The sequence below is a fragment of the Carettochelys insculpta genome, chromosome 1, assembly GCF_033958435.1.
Source record: "Carettochelys insculpta isolate YL-2023 chromosome 1, ASM3395843v1, whole genome shotgun sequence".
In the NCBI taxonomy this organism is placed as follows: domain Eukaryota; kingdom Metazoa; phylum Chordata; order Testudines; family Carettochelyidae; genus Carettochelys; species Carettochelys insculpta.
In genome coordinates, this window is record NC_134137.1 from 212,013,643 (window position 1) to 212,040,467 (window position 26,825).

Sequence of the window (26,825 nt, forward strand, 5' to 3'; positions counted from 1 at the left end):
AGGTGATGAGCTTTCGTGGGACAGACCCACTTCTTCAGACCATAGCCATACCAGAACAAACTCAATATTTAAGGCACAGAGAAACAAAAACAGTAATCAAGGAGGACAAATCAGAAAAAAAAATGATCAAGGTGAGCAAATCAGAGAGTAGAGGGGTAGAAGGTGGAGAGAGGTCAAGAATTAGATTAACCCAAGTATGCAAAAGAGCCCCTTTAGTGACTCAGAAAATTTCCATTCCAGTTCAAACCATGTATTAACGTGCCAAATTTGAATATAAAAGACAGCTCGGATGTCTCCCTTTTAATAGTGGTGCAAAAATTTTTCTTCAGTAACACGCAAACTCTTAAGTCAGTAACAGAATGGCCCACTCCATTAAAATGTTGACTAACCCGTTTGTGGATCTGGAGTGTTTTATGTCTGTTTTGTGCCCATTAACTCTTTGTCTAAGGCAGTAAGAAGTCTTTCCAATGTACAAAGCATCTGGGCATTGTTGGCACATGATGGCATATATGATATTAGTTGAGGAACATGAGAATGTGCCCATGATTCTGTGAATAACCTGGTTAGGTCCAGTGATGGTATTACCAGAAAAGATATGTGGACAAAGCTGGCAGTGGACTTTGTTGCAAGGAGAGGTTCCAGGACTGGTATTCCTGGGGTATAGACTGTGGCTGTTGGTGAGAATCCTCATAAGGTTGGGAGGTTGTCTGTATGAGAGAATAGGCCTGTCACCTAGGGCCTTCCGAAGTGTGGCATCCTGATTAAGGATAGGTTGTAGGTCTTTGAGCTAGTGAGACATCTTGCTACTGCCTTCCAAAAAGAATAAAAGTAGAGTTGAAAAGAAAGGTGGGGAAAAAGCAGAAGCTCTGAACATCTTCTGACTCCAGCAGGTAAACATCTCACACCTGGTTTTTCCTGGCAACAATGCTGGCCTACCTACCTCAGATTTCCAATTAGACTAAGGCACGGTCCATCACTGACAAGATGGAGATGGTGTTATGATCCAGAAATCTTTGGTTTCATTGACTACCTCCTCACGAGCATGTGTTTTTTGGTCTAATTTTTCTATCAATGCTTCACATAAATCTGCGTAACCCAACACGACAATTTCTATTGTCAGAAATTTTCTTATCAATGTAGGAATTTCCATTTTGGATCAGACTAGTGGCCCAGTCAGCCCAATAATCTGTTTCCAGTTGCAGCCTGTATCAGCTGCTTGTAGGGAAAGGTACAGGAAATCCCACAGTAAGCAGATATGGGTTAACCTGGCTACCAGGAAAGTCTGTTTTTAAGACCCACTGATCAGAAGCTGGTATCCTTTCATTTCAGGTTTTCACCACTGCTGCACGATTATCATCTTCTAGTGGATGAAAGTCCACAAAGTTGGGCAGGAAGTCCAGGAATGGGTACTGAAGACATTAGCCTTACATCCTCTGTTTTTCATCTTTTTCCTTCTTTTTTTTTCTCTCAATTCTTGTATGCTTCACCTGTCATGAGTCTCCAGTCCTTAGCCAAGCAGATGGTCAGTTCAGCTGTCCATGCACTGATTTGATGGCACACTCCCCTCAGTCAGCAGCCAATTTCATCAGGACTCCTATGGCGACTGAGCTGAAGTTTCAAGCTTTCCACTTACATCTGTGCATGGGGTGAAGTCCATTTACTTCTCTTTAACAGCAACAAAGGGTCCTGTGGCACCTTATAGACTAACAGAAAAGTTTTGAGCATGAGCTTTCGTGAGCACAGACTCACTTCATCAGATGCTGGTCTTGGAAATCTGCAGGGCCAGGTATAAATAAGCCAGAGCAAGGGTGGGGATAACAAGGTTAGCTCAGTCAGCAAGGGTGAGGCTTACTACCAGCAGTTGATCTGGATTCCAGATTCAATCTGACTGAGCTAACCTTGTTATCCCCACCCTTGCTCTGGCTTATTTATACCTGGCCCTGCAGATTTCCAAGACCAGCATCTGATGAAGTGAGTCTGTGCTCACGAAAGCTCATGCTCAAAACTTTCCTGTTAGTCTATAAGGTGCCACAGGACCCTTTGTTGCTGTTACAGATCCAGATTCACACGGCTACCCCTCCGGTACTTTACTTCTCTTTGGGAGGCTAATTTTCATGGGGCACAGAAGGTCTCATAAATGAAGATGGGGAAATAGACAAGTATAGACAGAACCCAAATCACCTGTCTCCTTGTTCTAACCCTAAAAATGTATTATGGCTTCCTTTTAACTAACACTTTCATTTAACTTAGCTAGATAAGAGGCGAGCTAACCAGGCAATTTGCAGACAGCAATTACACAGACATCAAAATAATCTTGGCTACACCCACCTTAGGAGGTGCTGACACAGTTGTGCACAGCTGTACCCATTTCACGTAAGCCCATGTGCATCTTTGTTACGATTTCATGGAATCAGAATTTAGAATATTAGCCTTCAGCAGCTTCTTGTGTAATCAATAATCCAAAGTACATTTATTCAGACACATGCCTTTATGTTCTGTGTAACTGATACCCACCTGGTCATAGGTGGGGCTGGACATACTGCACCTTAAGACTGCTTGACAATTCCTCCATTGTAAAGGCCCTTCATAATATTGCCACAGTTTCATTTTTAGGGCTAGGTTTAGGGCATCAGGTTGAACAGTTTTGGAAAGTTTTAGCCAAAATTGTTTAGCCTCATCTAAGAACATGGTTAGGGAAAAAATATATTGGTTTTGCACGTGTTAAAAGATTCCAGCACCTTTTTTGCTTTAGCGTAGGGCCTTGATATTTGGCAGGAAATGACATATTCAATAGGTGTGCGGGGGGGGGATGTATCTCCTGCCCTCCCTGTGAAAATCTACTCAAATTGGGCCAAGTTATAAATCTTTGAAAAACTAATCACACACTCTGTAGGGACAGAGTCTAGCAGCTAACATATCTGTCATGTTATTAGACTGTAACATGTCTTTACAGATCACTGTTGCAACCACCGTTATATATTTGCCACAAATCTTGCATGAAGTGTGCCAAGTGAGAAGTCTATGTAAAGCTTTTGGTTCACTGGTTTTGTTTATACTATTCATATGCATGTTTCATTTTTGTATTTGAAGTTATGCATATTGGCTATGTACTTGCATTTCATATGTTTGCTTCTGGGAGATGTCAACAGGAGGCTTGGCCAACCTATTGCAATCAGAATGCTAGTCAAGCAAACAGAAGTACTTGACTGACAAAGGACATGGGGTGGTGCTGAACAACTTCTACTAGCCTGCACCAAGAACTTGGCAGTTGGTGTACGTAATTTGATTCCTTTAACAATTTGAACTCAGAACCTTTCTTTTTATGAATAAGAAGATTCTAGTGTCATACTTGGGTAAGATCTGAGTTATATATTGACCTGGGAATATGGCTGGTCATTTGGGATTAGAAGAACCTGTTTTGGTTTGGTGAGACTGGTTTTCATAACCAGTGTAAGGAGTGGTACCGTTAGTGGCCCAGGAGGACTGGAGTGTCGGGGGAACTGGTTGTATGACTTCTGGTTGGACATTGTGATAAACAGAATTGTCCTTTGTGACTGGTTTGGTTTGCCTTATTGTGAAGGATCTCTAGTCTTGGGCTGTGAGTAGCCCTGTCTCTAAGCTATTCACCCTGAACTGAAACTCACACACATTTCAGAAATGCTTGTATTATATAAGTGGCCAGTTTTTAACAGGGAGGTGCCTTCTTCCCTCGCTGTGAAAATCTGCTTAAACTGGCACAAATTGTACATGCTTGGAACAGCCTAAACCCATTAGGGACAGATCCTAGGTGTTTAAATATGCCACTGAATATGCTCTGTGTGCACGGAGCATGTGCTATATGTACAGAACCAATGAGCATTCTTCCTCTGATCCAGAGCTAGCACCAGGGTGAATCAGATCCTCTGTGTAAAGTCTGCTCTAAGTTGGGCCAAGTACTGAACCCAAGAACAAGGTCCTCTCTCTCTCTCTCGGATTCTCAGTGATTCCCCCTGCAGGCATCCAGGCAGCACAGAGGATGAAATCACACAACTGGAATGCAGAAAGGGCAGGGAGTAGATTTGGACAATCAGTCTGGTGAGACTGGAATTAGAGATGGTGAAAGAGAAACAGACGACATGGCTAGGCGAAGAGACTGAGAATAGGAGTGTGGAGAGCAGTGAAGACTGGAATCTAGTGCAGGGTGGACAGAAGGGCTGGCTGAACAAGGAAACTGGCCGTGAAAGACTATAATAAAGCAGACAGACATATTGAGGAAGGACTGTTGGCAAAAAAGTTTGCACTGGCGACCATTTTATTCAGCTATCTCTTATCTTCTAAGTGCTTAATTTTGTAACCTTAGTGAGGTTCTTTTAACATATACATTGTGTGTGTGCATGTTGTTATTTGTATAGTGGCATCTGTCTAAAGATTCCAAACCTGTCTATTGTTCCTAATCAGGAATTGAGATTCAAGTGTGTTAGGCTCTATTCTTGTCTGCTAACTTTTACCTGGCATCCTACAATACATCTGAAATGAAATTTGGAGGCTGCCTTCTGTTACTCAGATTTGATTAACATACTTGTTTCTCTCTCTCTCTCACTCTTGCTCTCAGTCATTTGTACAGCACCCTTTATCAGTCTCCAAGTGCTGAAGAAAGCCTGGTATCAGTCTTTAGAACCACCTGGTCTGCCACTATGATTAGCACTGAGCCACATTATGGTTGTCTCACAGGCTTAGAACCAGCGGAGCAAGCTCTTGGCTAGTCCTGAACGCTTGTACAAGGAGGAGAGGACTGAGACAAGTAGAGAAACTTTTCTCCGCCAACACAACAGACAAAGAAAATCCTCACACCTGTTCATTTCAAGGAGCAAGAGAGTCATAGAGAAGCCCAAAGTGATACACATACTGAACACTAAGTATGCGGCTGAGGCACATCAAAGCCTTCCACACCTTCAGCATGTGCTCCAGCTAGTGATCTAACACCGGGTCTATAGGAAGGCATGTGGTACATATATGAAACCAGTCACTGAAAAGCTGCCATCTCCTCTCTAAATGCAATGCCTGCCTCAGCACTCTGCCACCATCATGTATAGTTCAATTTACTAATAAATAGTTTTGACACGGTAAAGGAAAAAAAAGCACATAGTAGCCCAAGCTGAAAGCCAAAATTACAAGGACTTGATATTTCCTGTGAAAGAAGGAGCCCCAGCAGTAGGAGATGCAACACACACTAGGAGTAGGCACGGAGCTTGCAGATGTTGCACCTTTCTCTGGATATGACAAGATCATAAGGCAGTTGTATGCTTGTGAATTCCATGGAGCCAATGCATTCCAAGCACAACCTTGTAGGCATTCTTCTTTCTGCAGCCCAGTTATGGCCACTCCATAAGAGGGGTTGATTTCTCTTTAATAACCCAGTGCACCTGTGAAGGAGTGTTTTCAGCCTCACTGTCTCCCTGCAGGGGTCCTCATGTTCCTACTACACACCACTGGAAGAAGCAGTGAACAGTGTAAGAGAGCAGCAAAGGTGGGTTCTCCAAGTTTGCGAAGAGAAGACACCTTAGATAAGCCATTTTTCAAAGCTACAGAGATCTAGTCCTCAAAGGGCTAGAGGGATTAGCAAGAGCCAATCAGTATCCTGCCAAGCCTTAGTCATAGGCTACATCTACACATGCAGCCAACATTGAAATAGTCTATTTCGATGAATAACGTCTACACGTCCTCCAGGGCCAGCAACGTCGATGTTCAACTTCGACGTTGCTCAGCCCAACATCGAAATAGGCGCAGCGAGGGAACGTCTACATGTCAAAGTAGCACACATCGAAATAGGGATGCCAGGCACAGCTGCAGACAGGGTCACAGGGCGGACTCAACAGCCAGCCGCTCCCTTAAAGGGCCCCTCCCAGACACAGTTGCACTAAACAACACAAGATACACAGAGCTGACAACTGGTTGCAGACCCTGTGCCTGCAGCATAGATCCCCAGCTGCCGCAGAAGCAGCCAGAAGCCCTGGGCTAAGGGCTGCTGCCCACGGTGACCATAGAGCCCCGCAGGGGCTGGAGAGAGAGCATCTCTCAACCCCCCAGCTGATGGCCGCCATGGAGGACCCAGCAATTTCGACGTTGCGGGACGCGGATCGTCTACACGGTCCCTACTTCGACGTTGAACGTCGAAGTAGGGCGCTATTCCTATCTCCTCATGAGGTTAGCGACTTCGACGTCTCGCCGCCTAACATCGAAGTTAACTTCGAAATAGCGCCCGACGCGTGTAGACGCGACGGGCGCTATTTCGAAGTTGGTGCCGCTACTTCGAAGTAGCGTGCACGTGTAGACGCAGCTATACAGTTACTAGATGGGACCAGAGACATGAAGAAGAGAACTCTTTCCAAAGAACATCACCCATTGAACAGAGCTAATGGCTGGCTGAATGTGGACAGCTGTGACTGCAGGGAGAGAAGGACCTGAGGACATCAGCCATGAGCCAGGGCTAAGCTAGACATGTCCAAGAGAAAGATGCCAAGACTTGAGGTGTCTGCTGTGTGCAAGCTGGAACCTGGGGAGTGGGCAGGCCTGGGTTTCCCTCTGCCACCAGTAGTGGCATAAATACCTAAATGGGACAGGACTTATTTTGGGCATCTGACCAAAGGGGCTGAAAACCCTAGTGAGACAAAATAAGACTTTATTCATTGGACAATTTAACAGCCTGGAAGAAGTTCACTTGGACTTTGTCAGTTGGCTGGAGCCCAAACTACTGAGTTCCCACAAAGGTTGGCCAACAGCTTAAAAGGAGCACCAGGTGTGAGGAAAGGACTGTGGTACCATCCCTCACAGCCAGAAGGCACTTAAGAGGTTAGTGCTTCTTTACAGCATCCCTACTAGAGAAGCCATAATTTGACTTAGAAAACAGGTAAACTTATCAGAAAAGTAGTTTTTAGATTAAAATTCTACCAGTTCAATAGAAAAAGACATAACAGTTAACAATCACAGTGGGACTGTGGACTAACAATCACAGTGGGACTAAGGGTAAGGTTACAATAGGTCTTTTCCATTCATAAATTCTAGGAAACCAAGTCTACATTCTGTGAAAGCCACTCTTCTGAGTCAAAACATAGTAGGTAGGACAAATTTAACACCTTAGAGTAGAGAATGGGGCACATGGGTATCTGACTCAATGGATCCCCCTATTCTAAGGAACTAAATAGACAACTCTTCTGCTCATTACCACGGTACAATATGTGGAAGGCTGGACTAACCAACTGCTCAATAATATTGCAAATGAACATCTTCCAGTTTATTCTCCTTGAATAAATGGGACAATAAATGGGACAGCAGCTATCATGCTCTGAGTTAGTGTTTAGGACCACAGGGAGAAATGGCAGTGTGTGTCAGGGAACACAAAGGAAGTTCAGCCTGTTCTAAGAACAAGAATTGTGTTAGGCTGATGAAACTGGGAAGTAATACCAGCAAAGATCCTTGGCTGTTGCCAGGATATCGGCTCTGAACTGTAAAAACAAGAAGTTCTGTGGCACTTTAGAGACTAACGAGTTCATTAGTTTCATGAGCTTTCGTGGGTAAAACCACTTTATCAGATGAGTTGGAGTGGAAATTATAGAATCTAAGAGAACAAGAAGTCCTGTGGCACCTTATAGACTAACAGATATTTTGGAGCATAAGCTTTCATGGGCAAAGACCCGCTACGTCAGATACATGAGAATCTAAGATACATACATTACATACACATATATATAAAATCAGCAAAATACACAAGAAGCTACCTTTCATTAGTAAGCCCAGTTAATTAAGCCAAATGAGCTGGCAGTGTCTCATTCATAGCATGTGATGCAGAAATGTGAATATCAAAGGCAGAAAAATGTCCTCGTAATGTGTTAGTTAAGATCTTTATTCAAGCATAAGGTCATGGTATTAAATTTGTGAATGAGTTCAAATTAAGCTATCACCCACTGTAACTGGGAGATAAAATTCTTTTGCAGAAGGATGGCTACTTTTAAAACCATTATTGAAATTCCAGGGAGGTTAAAATGTTTCCCTACAGATTTATGTGCATTACCATTCCAGATATCTGATTTGTTACCATTTACCCTTTGGCACAGAGATTGCTTGGTTTGGCCAATATACATGACAAAAGGGCATTGCTGGTGCTCAGTGACATATATCACATTAGTGGATCTGAATTGTGATATAGGCGAAAGTATTTAGAAAGACAATTCATTCAAAGTGCAACCACCATAAATTATGCTCCCTGCTGCTCTGAATTTTGCAAAATGAAGAAGTCACCAGTGATTAGCCATTTTCAACAAATTCTTTAAAAAGATTTACTGTGCTAGAATAGTAGCACACTCATTACTAATGTAGTACAAACAAAGCTTTGTCAGAGATACCATCTCATATCATAATGGAAAAAAAATAACAATAAAGACAAATGTTTGATTATTTTTATTACGAGATGGTGAAAGGGCAAGATATGTGATATCTTTTCCATACACTTTGTGCTGAAACATTTTTCCCTCTTTCGAATACTACAATTCCCTTTTATGGTTTCTGTTCCTATTTAAAAAAAAACCTTCAAAATGCCAGTTTTGAACCCATCATTATGTAGAATAAGTTTTAAATGTTTTAAATAAGAAAGCATAATGGAATGAACCATAATGGCGAATCTCACATCTCTGGCTAGATGTTGCTCTGAATTATATTTTTGATGCTTACATTTTTCAGGCTCTCAGATCTATTCCATATTAAGCAAAAGCAAAAGGAATCTAAGCAAAACTATGGAGGTGAACAAAGCTAAGTGGTGTGCAACATAGAACAAAATTGACATCCGGATTCAAATTTCTCAAAGGCTTCCCCTATCCTGTTTGCAAGTTAAATTAACAGAGAAGTTACCATACTGAATCAAAACCCTAGTGTCTCTCCAACAGAGGCCATTACCAGCTGGTTCAACACCAGAAACAGACAATAAACTGTATCTAAGAAAAATTTCTTTCTTGTCCACTCAGTAGCTAGAGGCTGGCTCGTGCCCTGAAGCAACAGGATTAATCCACCTTAAGCCTCTTATTTTTAAAAATAGTATTTATTGTTAAACTCTGGATACTGTGTGTTCTGTATAAACCTCTAATCTGCTTTTGAATACTGTCAAGCATCTGACAATTGAGCTCCATTGTTTGTAGGTTGTATGTGAAAGTATTTACTTCGACACATTTTGAATGTTCAGCTATTAATTTAATCACATATTCCCTTGTTCAAGTTTTTCATCTACCATCTCCAGAATGTTTAATACAAGCAGTCCCCAAAGTTAGAATGTCTGGGGGGGAAAGGAGCATGTGCACTCATATTAGATACTCTGATTTAAAAATCAAAGCGTTACTTGTAGTACATGCTCCATGAAGAGCCCTGGACTTTGCTGTTGACTCAGTGTCTTTCTAGGGTATTTGTTGTTTGGTTTGCTGATGCTATTAGATTCTGATTAGTTTTAATGGAATGATTTTCGTTTTAACAGATGTCAGAGATGCTTAGATCTTTCAGTTATCCAGCCCACGTTAGGGCTATGTCTACATCGGAGGGTTTTGTCAGCAAAACAGCCATTTTGTTGACAAAACCCATGGAGAATCCAAGCTCCCAAGGTGTTCTATTGACAGTAAGTCAACGGAACACAGCACTTTTGTCGACAGCTGTACCCACCACCCCATGAGGAATATTACGCCTCTATTGACAGAGATGTGTTGACAGAAAGCCAGTCTGGACGTACTGGGAGGGTCCTCTGTTGACAGACAGGGCTTCTGGGGCACCATACAGCCCTGTCTGCTGTGCTTCCAGTTCGCTGTCTTGCTGACAGAGCAGCTGGGCAATCCAGCAGCTCTCTGTCAGCAGAGTAGATTGCTCTTGCAGATTGCTTGGCAGTTTGGCTGCAATCTGTCAAAAGAAGTTTGTTATAAGATATCTTCTGACAAAAACTTCTGCTGACAAATCCCTGTAATCTAGACATAGCCTAAGTCTGTGCAGCATTTTGTCCTGTCTGGTTTGAAAAGTCCCCCAGAATGGAGTCTCTTCTGTTCAATAAATATCTTGAGTCTGTGAAAACAAGCACTCAGTGGGTGTGTCTACACGTGCACAGTATTTTGAAAAGACCGGCCTTCTTTCGAAAGAGTGAAGTGAGCGTCTACACGTGCCATGCACCCTTTTGATGTGAAATCGAAGGAACGCAGCCCAGACGTCAAAAGCTGGATGCCGATCCCACATGGGAAAAGCGCCACCCATCGAAAAACAACATCGAAAGAAGGCACGTGTAGACGCGCCACGGCCCGTTCTTTCGAAAGAGGAGTCCTTCATGACGGCGCCCAGTCCAAGCACAGAGACGCCCTGCTCCACCAAGCAGAGGTCTATGGCCCGCGCGTCCGGCCGCTCTCAAAGCCACACGGACCCAGAAACCCCGTGGCAGGAAGCTGAGAGCAGGAAAGCTGAGAAAGAACGAGCTCCAGGCAGCATGCCCTCTCAGCTGCACCCAACAACAGTAACAGGCACATGGTCAGTGCCCGGCAGTCCCCTGAGCCCCGGGGTCCCCCCTCAGAACCCCCACTGGGTTCCCAGGGGTCTGTCCCTGAAAAAAAGAAAAGGGCCCCCTTCTGGATGGACCGTGAACTGAGAGACCTCCTGGGCCTCTGGAGGGCAGAGGAGGTCCTCCGGGAGATGGGGGTAAAGCAGAGGAATGCCGCTGCCTTCGCCCGCCTTGGCCAGGGACTGACCAGCCAAGGCCACCCGGAGTGGACCCCGGAGCAAGTCCGGAGCAAAGTTAAAGAGCTCCGACAGGGCTATGCCCAGGTCCGGGACGAGGTTGAACACTCAGGAGCAGGATCCTCCACCTGCCCTTACTATAGGGAGCTCCATAGCATCCTGTGGCCCTGGGACAGCTCCCCACCAAAAGCGGTCCTGGACAGCTCAGCAGACCAGCCCGAGCTGGAGGAGCTGCAGGAGCCAGGACCAGCCAGCTTGAGCCAGGGGGTAGACACCACCCGGGACTGGTCCAGCAAGGAGGGTGACCTCATAATCGACATCCCCTCATGGTCGTCCAGCCAGGCCACAGGGAGCGGGGCATCCCTGGAGATCCTCAAGGTTCCCCCCTGGCAAGTGCACAGCAGGGCCAGCACGCCTGAGGGCAGGGCAGGGGTGGTACCCCTGACAGTGGCCTGGTTACAGGCCCGGAGGCCCGGGGCCACACACCCTGTCCGGCCACAGCCCAGAACATGCCCTCTGCACCTGCCAGCGCCACCCAGCACGTGGACCCGTAGACAGTTCCAGGCACCCAGTTGCCCAGTGGGATGCCCGTGGGCCAGCACACACCCGGGGATGGTTCCACCCAGGGGTGAAGCCTGTGTGCACTTGATGCCACAGGGGTGCCATGTCCACCATGGCCAGGCCCTGGGATGGTCCGGGGAGGCAAGGCCCCAGGGGGACAGGGTCCTGGGGGAATGGGGACGAGGTCCTGCTTGGAGACTGACATGCTCTCCATCACCCCTTGCAGGTGCAGCAAGTGAGGGCCCACAGAGTCCATCGGCGTCAGTGGTACCCGAGAGCCCCCTGGAGGCATTGGACAGAGGCCGGGCACCCTCAGCAGCATCGTTACACTGTGTGCGCAGCTGGAGGTCACAGCGTCGCCTGGTGGATGACCCCACCAACCTCCGCCAGGCGGAGCTTATGGAACACCAGCTCCGGCTGGAGGAGCCCAACCTGGCGTGGCAGAGGGAGGCCTGGGACAGGCTCATGTCCCGCCTGAACGCCATTCATGGCACTTTACAGGAGCATGTGGGCAATGTGGCCCGGCTCCTGGCCCTCCACACCTCACCCCCAGCTGCTCAATCCCCTGAGCCCCCCGCAGGGTCCCCCCCAGAAAGGTTCCACTCAGGGTCCCCTGCCCACCCCTTCCCCCTGAGTCCTCCACCCCACCTCACACAGATGTCCCCCCTGCCATCCCACCATGCCCGTACATTCCGGTGCTCCCCGCTCCATCCCAGCCCCACCATGGCACCTGCTCCCAGGGGGGAAGGGGATCTCGGGGCCGGCGTGGCTCTCGGCCCACAACCCCCTTGCCCGAGTGACCCTCCCAAGTCTAGCCCCCTCCCCACCCCCTTCCGAGTTCAGGCCCCCTCTCCCAGTTCTAGCCCCTTCCCGATACCCCCCCACACACATTGTACATAGTTGAACTTTTACACCAGTTTTTTACAGTTTATTAGTGATAAAGGTTTATGTTGTGCACCACTACCCGTGTCCCGTGGTCCCATGGGGGGGAGGCATAGCATGGTGGTGGTGGCGGTGCATGTGGTGGGGGGTGGATGTATGGGGGGATGGGGAGGTGTGGGCATCAAAGTGCTCAGTGAGGCCCTGGGGTGAGACTTGCATGAAGGGCCTCCCGGATCAAGACACCATCGCGATTCGCCTGGTGGCCGGCGACAGCAGCCAGCTGCTCGAACCCCATGGTGGCCTCAGCTGCCCACCCCTGCATGTAGGCAACCCCCTTGGCCTCCACAACGTTGTGGAGGACGCAGCAGGTACCCACCACTTGTGGGACGTTGCATATCCCCACCTCGTGGCAGGCAAGAAGGCACCGCCACCACCCCTTGAGGCGCCCAAAGTCCCGCTCGACCATGTGCTGGGCCTGGTTGAGGTGGGCATTGAAGGCCTCCCTGCTGGGATCAAGGTGGCCAGTATAGGGCCGCGTCAGCCATGGCAGTAGGGGTTATGCCGCATCCGCAACTAGGCATAGTGGCATGGTGGTGTCCCCAGATGGTATTTCCCGCTAGGGGATGATGGTGCTGGCTTCATACACCGGCACAGGCCAGAACTGCGGAAGACCCTGGCGTCGTGGGTTCGCCCCAACAAGCCCACGTTGATGTCCATGAACCAGCCTTTGTGGTCCATCAGGGCCTGGAGGACCAATGAGTGGTAGCCCTTCTGGTTAATATAGCGGCCGGCACTGTGTGGTGGGGCGCGGATGGGGATGTGCGTCCCGTCCAGGGCACCAAAGCAGTTCGGGAACCCAACAAAGAGAAATGCTCGACGATGGGGTCCAGATCCCCGACGCAGACAACCCGGTGCAGAAGCATGGCATCCAGGGCACGGACAACCTGCAGGGAGGGAGGCTGTGCACTCTTGTGAGAGTGTGGCAGGGTGTTCCCAGCTGGCGACCCTCTCCTGCCCTCCCCAGCCAGCAACGCCCCCTTCTAGCCCTTCCCGGTCGGCGACCCCCGAAGGGTCCCTGTGTCCATGGGCCCCCTTCCCACTTCCCATGGTGGGAGTGTGCCCCGGGCCTGGCTTACCTCCATGAGCACTACTCCCACAGTGGCCTTGCCCACCCCGAACTGGTGACCCACTGAGCAGTAAGAGTCCGGGGTGGCTAGTTTCCACACTGCAATGGCGACTCGCTTCTCGAGGGGAAGCGGAGGCCGCATGGTGGTGTCCTGGTGCCTCAATGCAGGCGCCAGCCAGTGACACAGCTCCTGGAAGGTGTCCCAGCTCATGCAAAAGTTCCAGAGCCAGGTGACATCATCCCATTGCCCCAGAACCAGTCGCTCCCACCAGTCCGTGCTGCTGGGGTGGCTCCACAGGCACCGGGGTGCAATGGGGCGGGGTGCAGGCTGGACGTGCTCCGTGTCCTCAGGAGGGCTGTTCTGTCTCCCAAGGAGGAGGGGAGTGGCTGCGGCAACCATGCAGACAATGTGGGGAACAGCGCCCACGATGTCTGCATCCAGTGCGAGGAGCAGGGTGTTGTCAGCCATGGTGCTGCTGCACTGGGGTCCTGCGTTGCTCCTGGCAGCTCGGTAGGCCTCGGCTAGTGCAGGGTTGGAGGTGAAGGGGGGCCCTTTAAGGCGGCGGCTGGCTGCGGGCCCTGGAAGGGCTTGGCAGCCATGCGACCCCGTCTGCGGCATCTCCGCCTCCCTTCTTTCAAAAGAGCTCTCATACACATGTGCACGCTCTCTTTTGAAATAATGGGATGGGGTCTTCAAAAGAGTGGGTCGGAACTGCGATCCACCGTTGCTATGTGGTCGTGTTCTTTTGAAAGACGGTGTATCGATTTCTGAATTTTGATTTTGCTCTTTCGATGGTGGGCTCCCATGTAGACACACCCAGTACGTCCAAATCCTTATGCAGTCAGAGACTCTTGCCCCACTTCTCCATAAAGAGCAAAGGGCAACTGATTTTTCCAAAGGAGAGTTTCCCTTCCAAGGCAGCTATTCACCATCAGTTCCATGTGGAGCAGAAATGTGTATTCCTCATTTAGATTAATAGAGCATCCCTCCATGGTCATGATCCTGAGTCAATATTCCTTAATGATTCCAATCATTGCTGTCAGCCGGTGGAGTTAAGTAACCCTTTTGCTACATGCTGCTGTTGGCTTCCCTTGGCACCTTCAAAGGCTGTTTTACTGATGATTACACCAAAACTCTTATTTCATACAAATGTTCATACAACTGTTCATACAGAAATGGAAACAAACAAACAACTGTTTGTTGATTACTGCTATTTGCATTTTCCCTTCCCAGTTATCCGTATTCACAGCCTGACAAAGGCAACTGTATCTGTCAGCTTGCACCATCCCCAAATCCACAGTGTGAAGGTTGCAGGAAAGCCTGTTTCCTGATCAGGAAAAATACATTTCCAAGCCTACTATCATTAACAGTCCTGGTTCCCCTACTGCTGCCAATATCCATTCACAACACTTAAGTGGAATTAACAAACTGTTACAACATATCTAGTACACTGAGCAGCATAGTAGGTGTGCATCCCGCCTGCAGCCTTTGACAGGCACACATGCCAAACACATCTAAGCAGCATTTGTTCATAGTATCACTTATTGCCCCTGCTATGGCTGGTTGAAAATTAGAATTTCTGTCTCCTGATAAATTTCTAAGTTTGTCTTTGTCATGTACTGGAATGAAAATTTGGGGGAAAGGATTTGTGGACTGGAAAACTCCAGAGAATAAGAATTGGGAAGGGTCAAAATAGTTTGTTGCTAAAATGACATATTGTGGCAATCATGAACCAAAAGGTTTTGGTTTTGATCAGTTCAACAGTGAACTGCATCAAGCTGAGCTGCTCTAGTGTATGATTTTGGGATGCATTAACAGGTGTGTTGTGAGCAAGACACGAAAAGTTATTCTTCCACTCTACTCTGCATTGGTTAGGCCTCAGTTGGACGATTGTGTCCGGTTCTGGGCACCGCATTTCAAGAAAGATGTGGAGAAATTGGAAAGGGTCTAGAAAAGAGCAACAAGAATGATCAAAGGTTCAGAGAACATGACCTATAAAGAAAGGCTGAAAGAATTGGGCTTGTTTAGTTTGGAAAAGAGAAGATTGAGGGGCAACATGATAGCGGTTTTCAGGTCTCTAAAAGGCCGTCATAAGGAGGAGGGAGAAAACTTGTTCTTCTTGGCCTCTGAGTATAGAAAGAGAAGCAATTGGCTTAAAACTGAAGCAAGGGTTGTTTAAGTTGGACATTAGGAGAAAGTTTCTAACTGTCAGGATGGTCAAACACTGGAATAAATTGCCTAGGGAGGTTGTGGAATCTCTTTCTCTGGAGATATTTAGGAACAGGTTAGATAAATGTCTATCAGGGATGATCTAGGCAATACTTGGTCCTGCCATGAGAGCAGGGGCTGGACTCAATGACCTCTCAAGGTCCCTTCCAGTCCTAGTATTCTATGATTCTATGATTGTGGGAGTTCCATTAAGGGTGCCTCAGATCCCAGTTGCCTGAGACTCCATGGGTATGTACCTCCTGGAGCACACCAACAGCTTCCCACAAAAATATGTAGCAAGTCAATGAACTTGCCCTACTATACATACTTGGGGGGTTATGATGGTTTTAGGAGAATATTGTAAGGAACTTGGCAGTGCTGTACATGAGCAGAATTCAAAAATGAAATATTTTAAGGACTATTCTGGCAGTCAGCACTAAAAATCTTCGCAGCTGATGTTTGCAGGTATCAATGTTGCTGTAAGGCTCTCCCTCTTAGCGCAGCCTAGTGAATAGCACACTGGACTGTGTTTCAGGACAGATGGGCTCAGTGAATGGCTCTGGCATTGGCCTGCTGGGTGACCTTCGATAAGGCATGTCTCTTCCTCAAAGCTCAGGTTTTTCTAGGGGTAAAATGGGCATGACGACACTGACCTGCTATGTGAAATGCTGTGTCATCTACAGATGAAAGGTACTTTGTAAGAGTTACATTATTGAGTACAATGAGACCATGTGATCATAAAATAGGCATTAGACAGTATTCTAATGGTGACCACTATACTTGAGACTGCTGAATATAAAAATATGAAGCTGACTTACTGTGACCTTTGTTCTTCAGAGCAACATAAGTTGTCTCTACCATAAAGCATTCATATTGAACGATTAACTAATATATGCAGTAGGGATTGTTTTTACATTACTAATCAGTACTGCCCACGGGTAAGAACAGCCTAAGTATGAACAATTAAGTATCACCCTAGCCTGCTTTCAGCCCTACTTAGCAACATCTTTCAAAAAATAACATTAAAGGGAAGGCAGGACGGATAAATACAAATTCGTCTAGAGCTTGAACCTCTGTTTGAAATTAACACCTGTTCCCTTATCTGAAGCAGATATCAATACTAGAATTTACCTTAACAATGCATAACTTGATTTAATATTTGGACTCTATTTTAGATTTTGCAAGTGTTAGAAACTTTAATTCCTGAATGTGGTGTTTGCTGTGGTTTCTTTTGCAAGTTTTATTGATCTGTTTTATAAACAGAAACCATCTACAAAATCTCTCACTTGGTCTAGAGCTGGTCAAAGGTTAGGAAGATGGTAGATGCACTGGTGTTTACATAAGTCTAAGTACTAGTTTGCTGTGACAGATGGTGTTATTCGTAGGTGTTCGTACAGGCACCAACCACCACTGAAAATTAATCTGACTTCTAGGCTTTATTACTTTTGGCACAAATTATTATTAATTTGAAAAAAAAAACCTTTAGAAAGGTAAATTATTAGTTGTTCTCCTGCTTTAAAAGCTTTCAGGTCATTCAGGAACAAATATATTAACTTGTGACTTTGTCAGCCAAGCACACAATATGAACAGTAGAAGTAAATGTTGTACAACCTCAACATGTAAACCTAAAGTTATTTGGACCAAGTATCTAGTCCATACTTATGAACGGATGATAAATTTGAAGAAAGTCAGGATTGGCTTATAGAGTCACAAAACTAGAAGTAACTACCGTAAGTGTCAGATTTCGGAAGCAGGGTAAAGGAGCTTGCTAAATCTCACTGAATTTCTACAGGGACTGAGCCCAAGACCAGATTTGTGTGCAGGGCTATTTTTTTTTAATTCCCCTCCTATCCCATCCTACAATACCCATTCCCACTCCTCTCCACATTACTTCTTGCATTTCTATCCTGCACCCATGAGTAAAAACCTTAGCTTGTGTAAATCTCACCAGAGAAACAGGTTATCCCATATGACTTAAAAAAAAGTCAGTTAAATAGTAAAGTTACATAGAGGAAAATGGCAGATCAATTTTAATGTTGATTAATGCAAACTAATGCACACCAGAAAACATAGTCCCAACTATATGTATAAAATGACGGAGACTAAATTAGCTGTTTCCACACAAGACAGATCTTGCAGTCACTGTGGATAGTTCCCTGAAAACATCCACTCAGTGTGCAGCAGCAGTCAAAAGAGCAAACCCAATGTTAGGAATAATTTAAAAAGGGCTAGAGAATAAGAGAAAGAATATCTTATTGCCTCTAGATAAATCCATGGTACACCCACATCTTTAATACTGCATGGGGGGGATATGATCAAGGTCTATAATGTCATGACTAGTGTTCAAAAAGTGAAAACAAATGATTTATTTACTTCATCCTATTAACATAAAAGCTACGGTGTCACCAAATGAAATCAATAGGCTGCAGGTTTGAAAAACAAAAGGAAGTACTTCTCCACACACCACACAGTCAGCCTGAGGAACAACATGCCAGAAAATGTTGTGAGGTCCAAAACTATGAGGGTTCAAAAAAGAATTAGATAAATTTATGGAGGATAGGTCCATCAGTGGCTCTTAACTATGATGGCTAGGAATGGTGTTCCTAGCTTCTCTTCATCAGAAGCTGGAAATGGGTGACAAGGGCGGGGGCACTTGATTTCCTGTTCTGTTCATTCCCTCAGGGACATCTGGCATTGGCTACTGTCAGAAGACATGATACTGGGCTGGATGGACCTTTGGTCTGACCCAGTATAGTCTTTTTTTTATGGTCTTATGTTCCAGAATTCAGGTACAATTTTAACCAGTAGAAGAATAAAATATGTCTTGCTTAAACCATGTAAAAATGGTTCACGTTAACAGTCAAATTGATTTCTCTCCATCACTTAAATTCAAGTATTAAAACCTTTATTTAAAAAATAAAAACCTGCTCTACATTACTGAAATTCTATTTCTGGCAATCTGGAGAGAGATTTAAGGCACATAGTATATTTTACTTGGATTACAAGACTATGGAGAATTCTTACGATAAATATAAGAACACAAATCTTGCAAGGTATACAAACTCATACTCCAGTGCATAAACCAACTTCTAACTATGTGGGGGGGCCCGGAGAAGGACTGTAGTAAGTCTTCTCTGAGGGCACATTACTGTATGATAATCCTTTGAAGCAGGTGGTACAGGTCACCCTCGGCAATATGTACCACACTTAATGGTACAGCGATCTGTACAATTTCTTCATAGCTTTTAGTAGAATGACTGACCTGCTAGGCCACCGCATTCCTTTCTAGCTACCTAGATCCCTATTTGAATGTCTGTGATCTCACAGATGATGGGTGCTTCAGTTCTGGAAGATGTTCAGACACAGGCACTGCCACAGCAGGTCCATGATTCATCTACTCTGGCATCCTGGCTCCACAAGGCAGGACCCAGAGCTGGATGCTTCCAAGGCCAGATCACGCCCTCTTCAGTAATTTACCCACGTGTGCAACAACACACCCGAGAAGTGCGTGGGAGGAGAGAATGTTTCTTGACCTCAGCTGGTGATCAGCTGACCCTCTGCAGCAGAAGGCGATAAATCCAACCCGGAAACAGTGCAATCAGCAATGGGCTTTTTGACTGTTTAATTTTGTTTGCGTTGGAAACAAAGCCCAAGGCAGGACAGGCGCTCAAATCCCCCCCTCCGCCGAGCTGGCTGCTCCAGGCAGTAACTCACACAGACTTGGCACAGCTCTTGGGTGAGATCTCAGAATAATCCCACCCCCCACCCCGCAGGTGCGTTTACAGCCCTCTCCCCCCGCCCCGCGCCCAGCCCCCAAGTGTGGCTCTTTACACCCCGCGACGGCTCGTGCCGAGCAGTTCCCAGCCCAGCCGGACGCGGCCAGACCCAGGGAGCGGGCTCCCTCGTCACCCCTGTGCAGCGCCGAGCGCCCCGACCCCGCAGCCACCCACCCCGCGCAAGGCAGCATCGCCCCCCTGCCACGTCCCTGCCCGCGGCTCGGCCGGGGTGCGGAGCGGTACCTGGGATGGCCAGATGAGCCAGCGGGAAGGTGCGGAGCGCGGGGGCGAGGGAGCCCATCCAGTCCGCGTTGCTGCTGCTGCTGCCCTCCGCCATCCTGCTGCGGGGCTGCCGGCTCGGCTCCCGGGGCCCGCCCGCCAGCCATCAGCTCGCTCCCGGAGCGGGGCCCGGGGCCAGCAAGCGCCGCGCCGCGCCGCGCCGCCCTATGAGCCAGGTGCTTGCGCACCGCGAGGTATAAAGGCTCCGGGCCGGCTGCCAGCGCCCGGCCCCCGCCGGAGAACATCCTCCGCCTATGCCCAGGCCCGCCGGGCGGCAGCCGCAGCGCCCCCGCCCAGCCCCAGCCGCACGCGCTGCCCGCCGCCTGAGCCGGAATCAACCGGGCAGGCGCCTGGCCGAGGTGATGCTGAGCGACGCCGCGGGGGGGATTTGCTGACCACCTCCCCCCTCCCGGGTTTTGGCAGAGCCGGTTTCTACGGCGACCAACAAGTAGGAAGGAGGGAGTTAAGGAAGTGGGGTTTCCGAATCTGAACTTTCAAACAAGAGGCCGCCCTCTGATCAGGATCTACCAACTCACCTTGTATTAATGTACTAGACATGCCGTCCTGCCGTGGTCCTGACACTTTTCGGGAACACACAACACCAAACAGCAGCTTTTTATGCAGAATACCTATGACAGTTTTCTTCAAAAAATTTCTTCAAAAATTGTCAAACAAAAAACAATAACCCCAAAAAACAAAACAAAAAACCCAACAACAGCAAAAACAAACTAATCAGGTATCATAGCAATGAAAACACTGCATCTGGTTTTAATAACAGAAAATATATAGCCTGGGAGTATTTGTCCAAATACTGGCAGCACACCTGCCAGTTGTTCAAGGAACAGCAATGATCTGCTGAACACAGTTTAAGGAACTCTGCTAGAGCACATTAACACAAAGTGAGTTGGTACAGAAAACTCTTTCACATCTGACATTCTATCATCCAGAACTCTCAGATCACCAGCATGTTAACCAGAAGTAAATTTTAGTTACATGTTTCATAAGTACAATATAGAGAAAGTAAATGCAAATGTAGGGAATGTGGTCAGGAAGGACACACTGCAGCAAGATGTCGAAATAAGGAAAATCCAACACTGGTGTACCAAAAGCTGAGGGCCACCTGGGAAAAGTCGGGAAACGGCTACAGGGTCTGGGAAAGGAGCTGCCCACACCCTCGGGAAGCGAGGGCTCCCCTAGAAGAGACAGACCCACGGCTTTCCCACGAGGACTAATAGGACCTAGAGCAGAAGTCAATGTGAAAATAGAAGGGGTGGAATGTACAGCCGTCCTTGATACAGGGTCTCAAGTGACGATCATATTCCAGTCATTCTATCAACAAAGGCTTGGGCACCTGCCTATCCAGCCATTGACAGGTCTCGGCCTGTGTGGACTCAGCCTGAATGAATACCCCTATGCGGGATATATCATCATGCACCTAGAGTTCCCAGAAGATGTGGCAGGGGTAAGAGAGGAGGTGGACACAGTTGCCTTAATATGCCCTGACCCCAAGGGGATCTCTGACGTGTCGGTGCTCATAGGGACCAACTCCAGTCTCTTTAAAGTACTGGCAGAATATTGCAGACGACGGGCCGGCGACCAATACCTGAGCACCCTGATGACAAAGGAGGTGCTAAGAGTGGCAGGAATAAAGAAGTCCAGGACAACCCCTTACCACCCGCAAGGTGACCCTCAGCCAGAATGGTTTAACCGAACCTTATTGGATATGCTGGGGACATTGTGTCCAGAGCAGAAAGCGGCCTGGAGTCAACATGTTGCTCTTTTGGTGCATGCCTACAATGCTACAAAGAATGATGCTACGGGAACCACCCCGTATTTGCTAATGTTTGGACGAGAGCCCAGACTACCAATAGACATGTTTTGGGGTGTCAGGGGATGGGGAAGGCTATGAAACACATCTGCAGTATGTTTCTCGACTAAAGGAAAAGCTGCGGGATGCCTACCGTTTGGCTACGGCAGCTGCCCGCAGGAACACAGATCGTAACAAACACCGGTATGATGCAAGAGTGCGCCCTCAGGAGCTCCAACCTGGGCACCGAGTTCTCCTGCGGAAGGTAGGGGTTGCTGGTAAACATAAGATTGCTGATAGATGGAAGGCAACACCCTGCCTAGTGGCAGAAAGACTTAAGGACCTACCTGTTTACAAGATTAAACCTGAAAGCAGATCAGGGCCCATGAAGACCATACATAGGAATCTCCTACTGCCCGTGGGAGAGTTGGTTGGTGCATCTGCAGAGATGGACTATGACATATGACCGGGGTGCAAAGAAAGTGCAAGGTCACATCCATTACCCAACACAGGCAGTGGGTGCAGTGGAGATGATCTACCCTTATCCAGCACCTTCGAGAGTGATTCTGAAGAGGATGAGGTTCCCATGGAACACCCTAGAGTGGGAACCAGGTCCCAGAGTCTATCGGAGGAACCTGGGGAAAGGGCAACACCTTTGGCACTGAATCCCAGAGCAGAAGTGTTTAGGCCCCAGCCTGGGAACCCTCCTTCCACAACAAGACTAGTCTGGGATGATGAACCTGCCCCAATTGCCGGCAGTTTGGAGGAGAACCAGGCATGTGCAGATACACCCTGATTAGCTGATGGAGATGTTTTTGTCCAGGACATCCCAGTCTGTGAGCGAGAGACACAAGAACCAATGCGGGTGGAGGGGGAGTCCCCAGGTGGATACCCCTTGTCCCTGCCATCAGAGGAGGACCCTGCAAACCCCTGTTATCCCCATTCTCAAAAGGTGAGATAAAGCCATAAAGCCCATAAACAGACTAACTTATGAGGCACCTGGAGTAGTTGGGGAGGATGTAATACATCTGGCACACAGACTTGTAGAAGCCATAGTGAGCTTTCTCAGGCCATTACAGGGGAATTCATGTGGATGTTGTAATCGAAACAGTGTTTTGCTGGGAGGTCAAATTCTCAGCTGGGGGGAGGATGTACATATTGGATGCCGGGGCGGCTACAAGGCCCCTCTCACGATGAGAGGGGACCCATTAAAAACAGCCCGGTTCCAAGTAAATACGAGGGACAACGAAAGAAAAACCAGGAGCGGGAGTGAGGGTCAAAGGGAGTGAGGGTCAAAGGAACTCTGCTCGGATTCGTGAGCGGAGGGAGGAACGGAAGTAGGCCCCACAGTCGCAGGTCACCCCCCCACCAGCCTCCTCTCCCTGGTTTTGTAAATGGCCATTTTGGCCGTGGCCAGGAGGAGGCTGACGAGGAGGTCCCGCGACTTTCTGGGGCCACGGATAGGGTGTGAGAGGATGAGAAGGTGTGGGGAGAAGTGCAGCCAGAACCTCAAGAGGAGGTTCTGGAGGAGCCGGAAGAGGGGCTGCAGCCTGGCGCACTCGATGTAGATGTGCGCCAGGTTCTCCCTCGTGCCACAAAAGGTACAGGTGTCCGGGATGGGGGTGAACTGCGCCAGGTACACGCCCGTGCTCACCGCTCTGTGGAGGATTCTCCAGCTGATGTCCCCGGCGGGCCGCGGGACCAAGGTGGAGTAGAGGCCGGCCCATTGGGGCTCCCCACCCTCCGATGACGGCAAGAGGTCCCGCCATTTGTGATCGGGGCGGGACACGAGGGTGGGGAAGTGGAGCGTGTGAAGCATGAGCGCGTACAGAAGGTGTCGAGGCGCGGTTCGGAAGGGGACCGGCTGGAAAGTGTGCAGCCAGCTGAGGTGATGGGGGGGAGGGGGGAGGGGGGGTGGGCAGGATCGCGAAGCCGGGGGCCCACGAAGAGGTCCGGAGGGCTAGGAGTGGGAGGGGGGCGGGGTGCAACCGGAGATAGATTGTCTCTATATCCCAGTGATTGTGGTATGACTTGAAACTCCCTCATCTACATCCTACGCCAGCATCTTAATCATGGGCTATGATTATTCCTGACTAGGGGCAGGAGTCTCTGGCTCTTTATTTTATTTTTTTTTTTTAACCAGAAATGCCATCCTGGACCTCCCAGCTAAATTAACTGAAACTGTTACATACCCACACGGGGTGACGGCCTGCAAGCGCACCATGGTGATGCACAGATGGCCAACCAGTGGGGCAGAGGCAAGACTGTCACAAGGGGGTTGTGGAGCCTGCAACCTGCCCTGCTTCCCCCATGGGGCTCAGGTAACCCCTGCTTCAAGCTATGCCCCTGCTCTACCCTTTTCCCAAGCCCTGCCCCTGGTCCACCCCACCCCACCCCCTTGCCTTTTCCCCCGAGTAATACTGCCTGGGAGATTATGGGGCTCTGGCATGGTAGCAGTGTTGATACCAGCAGTCTTCCCTGCTGGGCCACCCTTTTCTCCTTTCCTAGCCTGCTGTGCCTTGCTTCTCAGCAGCAGCCTGGGGGCAGAGTGCTCTGTTTCCAGCTGCCATGGTGAAGCCAGGCAGCATGATGTGATGGAGTCTGCTGCTGGGACACTCTGATCTCACCATAGTGAAGTGGTAGGGAGAAGTGAACCCTGTGCTCCAAGCCCTGTAACTCCCTGGGTCCCTCCCATGCATAAGGCAGCCTGAGGCAGCCATTGGGGGTGGGGGGGGGCTCCCAAAAGTACAGGGCCTGGGACTGATGTCCCGATTAATTCTATGGACAGTTGACTCTGCCAGGAGGGGATATGTGGGGCCATCCACCATTTAGCAATTAAAATTTTGGCTGGAGCATGGGGACGCGGGGTGAGTATCCAGAGGGCTACCAGGACTCAACTAAGTTCCCATAGGAAGTAGTTTGTTGACAAATGAAGTGTTTTCTGGTGAAACCCAATTTGACTGAAGGTTTCCTTAGAACCACTCTGCTCTTTACTCCTTTGACTCTTTTACAGGTTTCCCCAGGCCTGGAGATTTCTTCCCCAGGCAGTAGTGCTGTCACAGCCCCTTTGTTTTTAATCTTCCTTTAAGGTTACCATGTATGAACTTTCAAAAAAAAGAGGACACACCATATCCCTATCAGTGTCTACAGTAAATGCTTTCGTATCCAGCAGTCCCCGGGGCTGGGAGGTTGCCAGATATTAAGTATTCTGGATAATAGAGAGGTACACTTAGCAATGCATAACACTGAAGATTAGATATTAAGAAACACAGAAAAATGTGTGCAGAGTACTTTATTTACCAACAACAGTAGCATTGTACAATGTAAGCTTATATGTATTTGCTGTAGTTATTTGTGTAACCCGTCTGTTAACGCCAGATGCCTGCCAGAAGGGCCGGGTTCAACTCTTGTGGGGTTTTCCTATCAAGGATACAACCAACCGGCTCGAGCCCCCACCCAGTGGCCTGTGACAATTTCACCCCTGTGCTGGGTGCCTGTAAGGCGGTTCTCCCCCCTCTCGCAAGCACAGAGTCTGAGATAGAAATGGCTTGTTTAATGTCCGTAACCTACCCCAAGGTTACAGTGACAGATGCAGTATATCTCAGCACAGAAGAGACAAACCCCCCTTTACCCAGATACCATCCCCATATGCAGTAGAACCCAGTCTCTTGCTGGGGCTCTTGGCCCTTTTCCACACACACACAGTTACAGGATGTACCTTCTGTGGTGCAGTCCCAAACCCAAAGCCCACAGATACATCACCAGGGCAATACTAGCTGTCCACTTGTCTGTAGCCTCCCCTTGCTGTCACCAGCCTTCTGCCAGTCACCGTCCTTCACTGCCGCTCCTACCAGCCGCCTGCCCATCTGCCACAGCTCCTACCAGCCACCCGCCAGTCCACTGCCGCTGCTCCTACCATCTGATCACTGGTCTTGCTGTCGTCCACCAGTCCTAACCCCACTGCTTGGGACTGCCCTAAGGCAGAACCCAGTGATTTTAGCTCTATGTGGCCTCAGCTGCCACTCTGTGATTTCAGCTCTTGGTATCTCTCATGTGGGGTTTCACAAACACCCTAGTATACAGCTTTATTTTTCAACAGGTGGGGAGGATTAGTAAAGCCAGGCTTATAGCTATATCACCAAGGCATAGGCAAGACCATAACACTCAACAAGCTGGCTCAGCCAGTACCCCTCCCCTTCATTCCACAATGCTTTAAACCAGGGAGCCCTGTGTAATCAATGTCTTACGCAGCTATGGCGAATACCCTGTCCCCCACAACAACCCAGAGCATTGGTGAGATCTCACAACTCCCGCATTAAGTGTCAGCTTAAATTGTGATTTTTACAACTACATGTTTACAATAGACCAAATCTCATGGCTTACTTACTACCCATTAGGCTTTGCCTGAAAAGGTATCACACATGCACCCCTTTGCATTCTCATGCAAATGATCGCTGGGAGACACACTCCTCCCAGCCTCAGTTTCACACCTGCCGCCCTTTGCATTCTCATGCAGATGACCTCTGGGAGACACATTCCTCCCAGCCTTCAGCAGCACTGCATTCTCCTTCTGCCCCATTCCCTACATAAAATTTTATATTGTTGCAACACAACTGTGAAGAGTTGACTGAACTCACACAAGACTAATCACTTTGCAGTCAGCATAGTTTAGGTTGTCCTGTATTTAGTATGGGGCAGCATAACTAACTGACCACACAGGACTTGTCCTTCGCTACGCTGTGCGGCAAAGTCATGGTCAGAACTGTGCTTCCTAACTCACCTCTTCATAAGCTTTTGCCAGCGGCATACTTTTTTTTTATAAAGAAAACAGGACCTCCATGTCTACTTCTAGTCATAGCTTAGCCACGATAAGTCTTTTGAGATTTAAAGAAAGCCTTAGTTTCTGTCAGCACAATGAAGCATACCTCCAGAGCAACTCTGCTCATAGTGCAATAAATTCAGTTATATACTAAATTTAAATCTTTAGCAATTTTCTGTGCAGTTGTTAATGAGTCTGTTACCTGGTCTGTAAGATGCATTACTCTAACACAAAGACATAGATTTCTTGTTAGCCGTCCCGCTTGGCTTTTTCATTTTCAGATTCAACTTAGTTCTTACAATGTATCTGAGGTACCCTTTCTGGCAGCCCTCCCAGGTCATCTTTCAAAGCCTATCGTGTACCTGTTATCAAGCAAACTATTCACAAAACAAGAGGCAAATCCTAAAGATTGTATTATTTTTCCTTATCCAGGGCATCTAAGTAGACTCCGGCTGTCCTCTCAAGAAGTTAAATTGGAAGAAGCATATCCTGGGGCAGGGGTGACCAAACTTTTTATGGCATGCCTCACTTTTCCTCCCTGCAATTAGCAGGGACCGCCCCACTCCCAACCTGTCTAATGTAATCCAAATCAATGGAAATTTTGGTTATGTTCATATTAAAAAACAATAACCTTTCAGCAT

At 48.0% G+C, this 26,825-nt stretch overlaps 1 protein-coding gene across 1 annotated transcript in view; it reads right to left on the reverse strand.

Annotated features, from left to right (window-relative positions):
- Positions 1 to 19,819, reverse strand: part of PLCXD2 (phosphatidylinositol specific phospholipase C X domain containing 2) — a 39,490-nt gene extending 19,671 nt beyond the window's left edge. Inside the window, exon 1 of the mRNA XM_074983517.1 lies at positions 19,523 to 19,819. Coding sequence (XP_074839618.1) covers positions 19,523 to 19,616 — 94 coding nt within the window. The 5' untranslated portion in view covers positions 19,617 to 19,819. The remainder of the gene's footprint in view (positions 1 to 19,522) is intronic.
- Between the last annotated feature and the right edge of the window lie 7,006 nt (positions 19,820 to 26,825).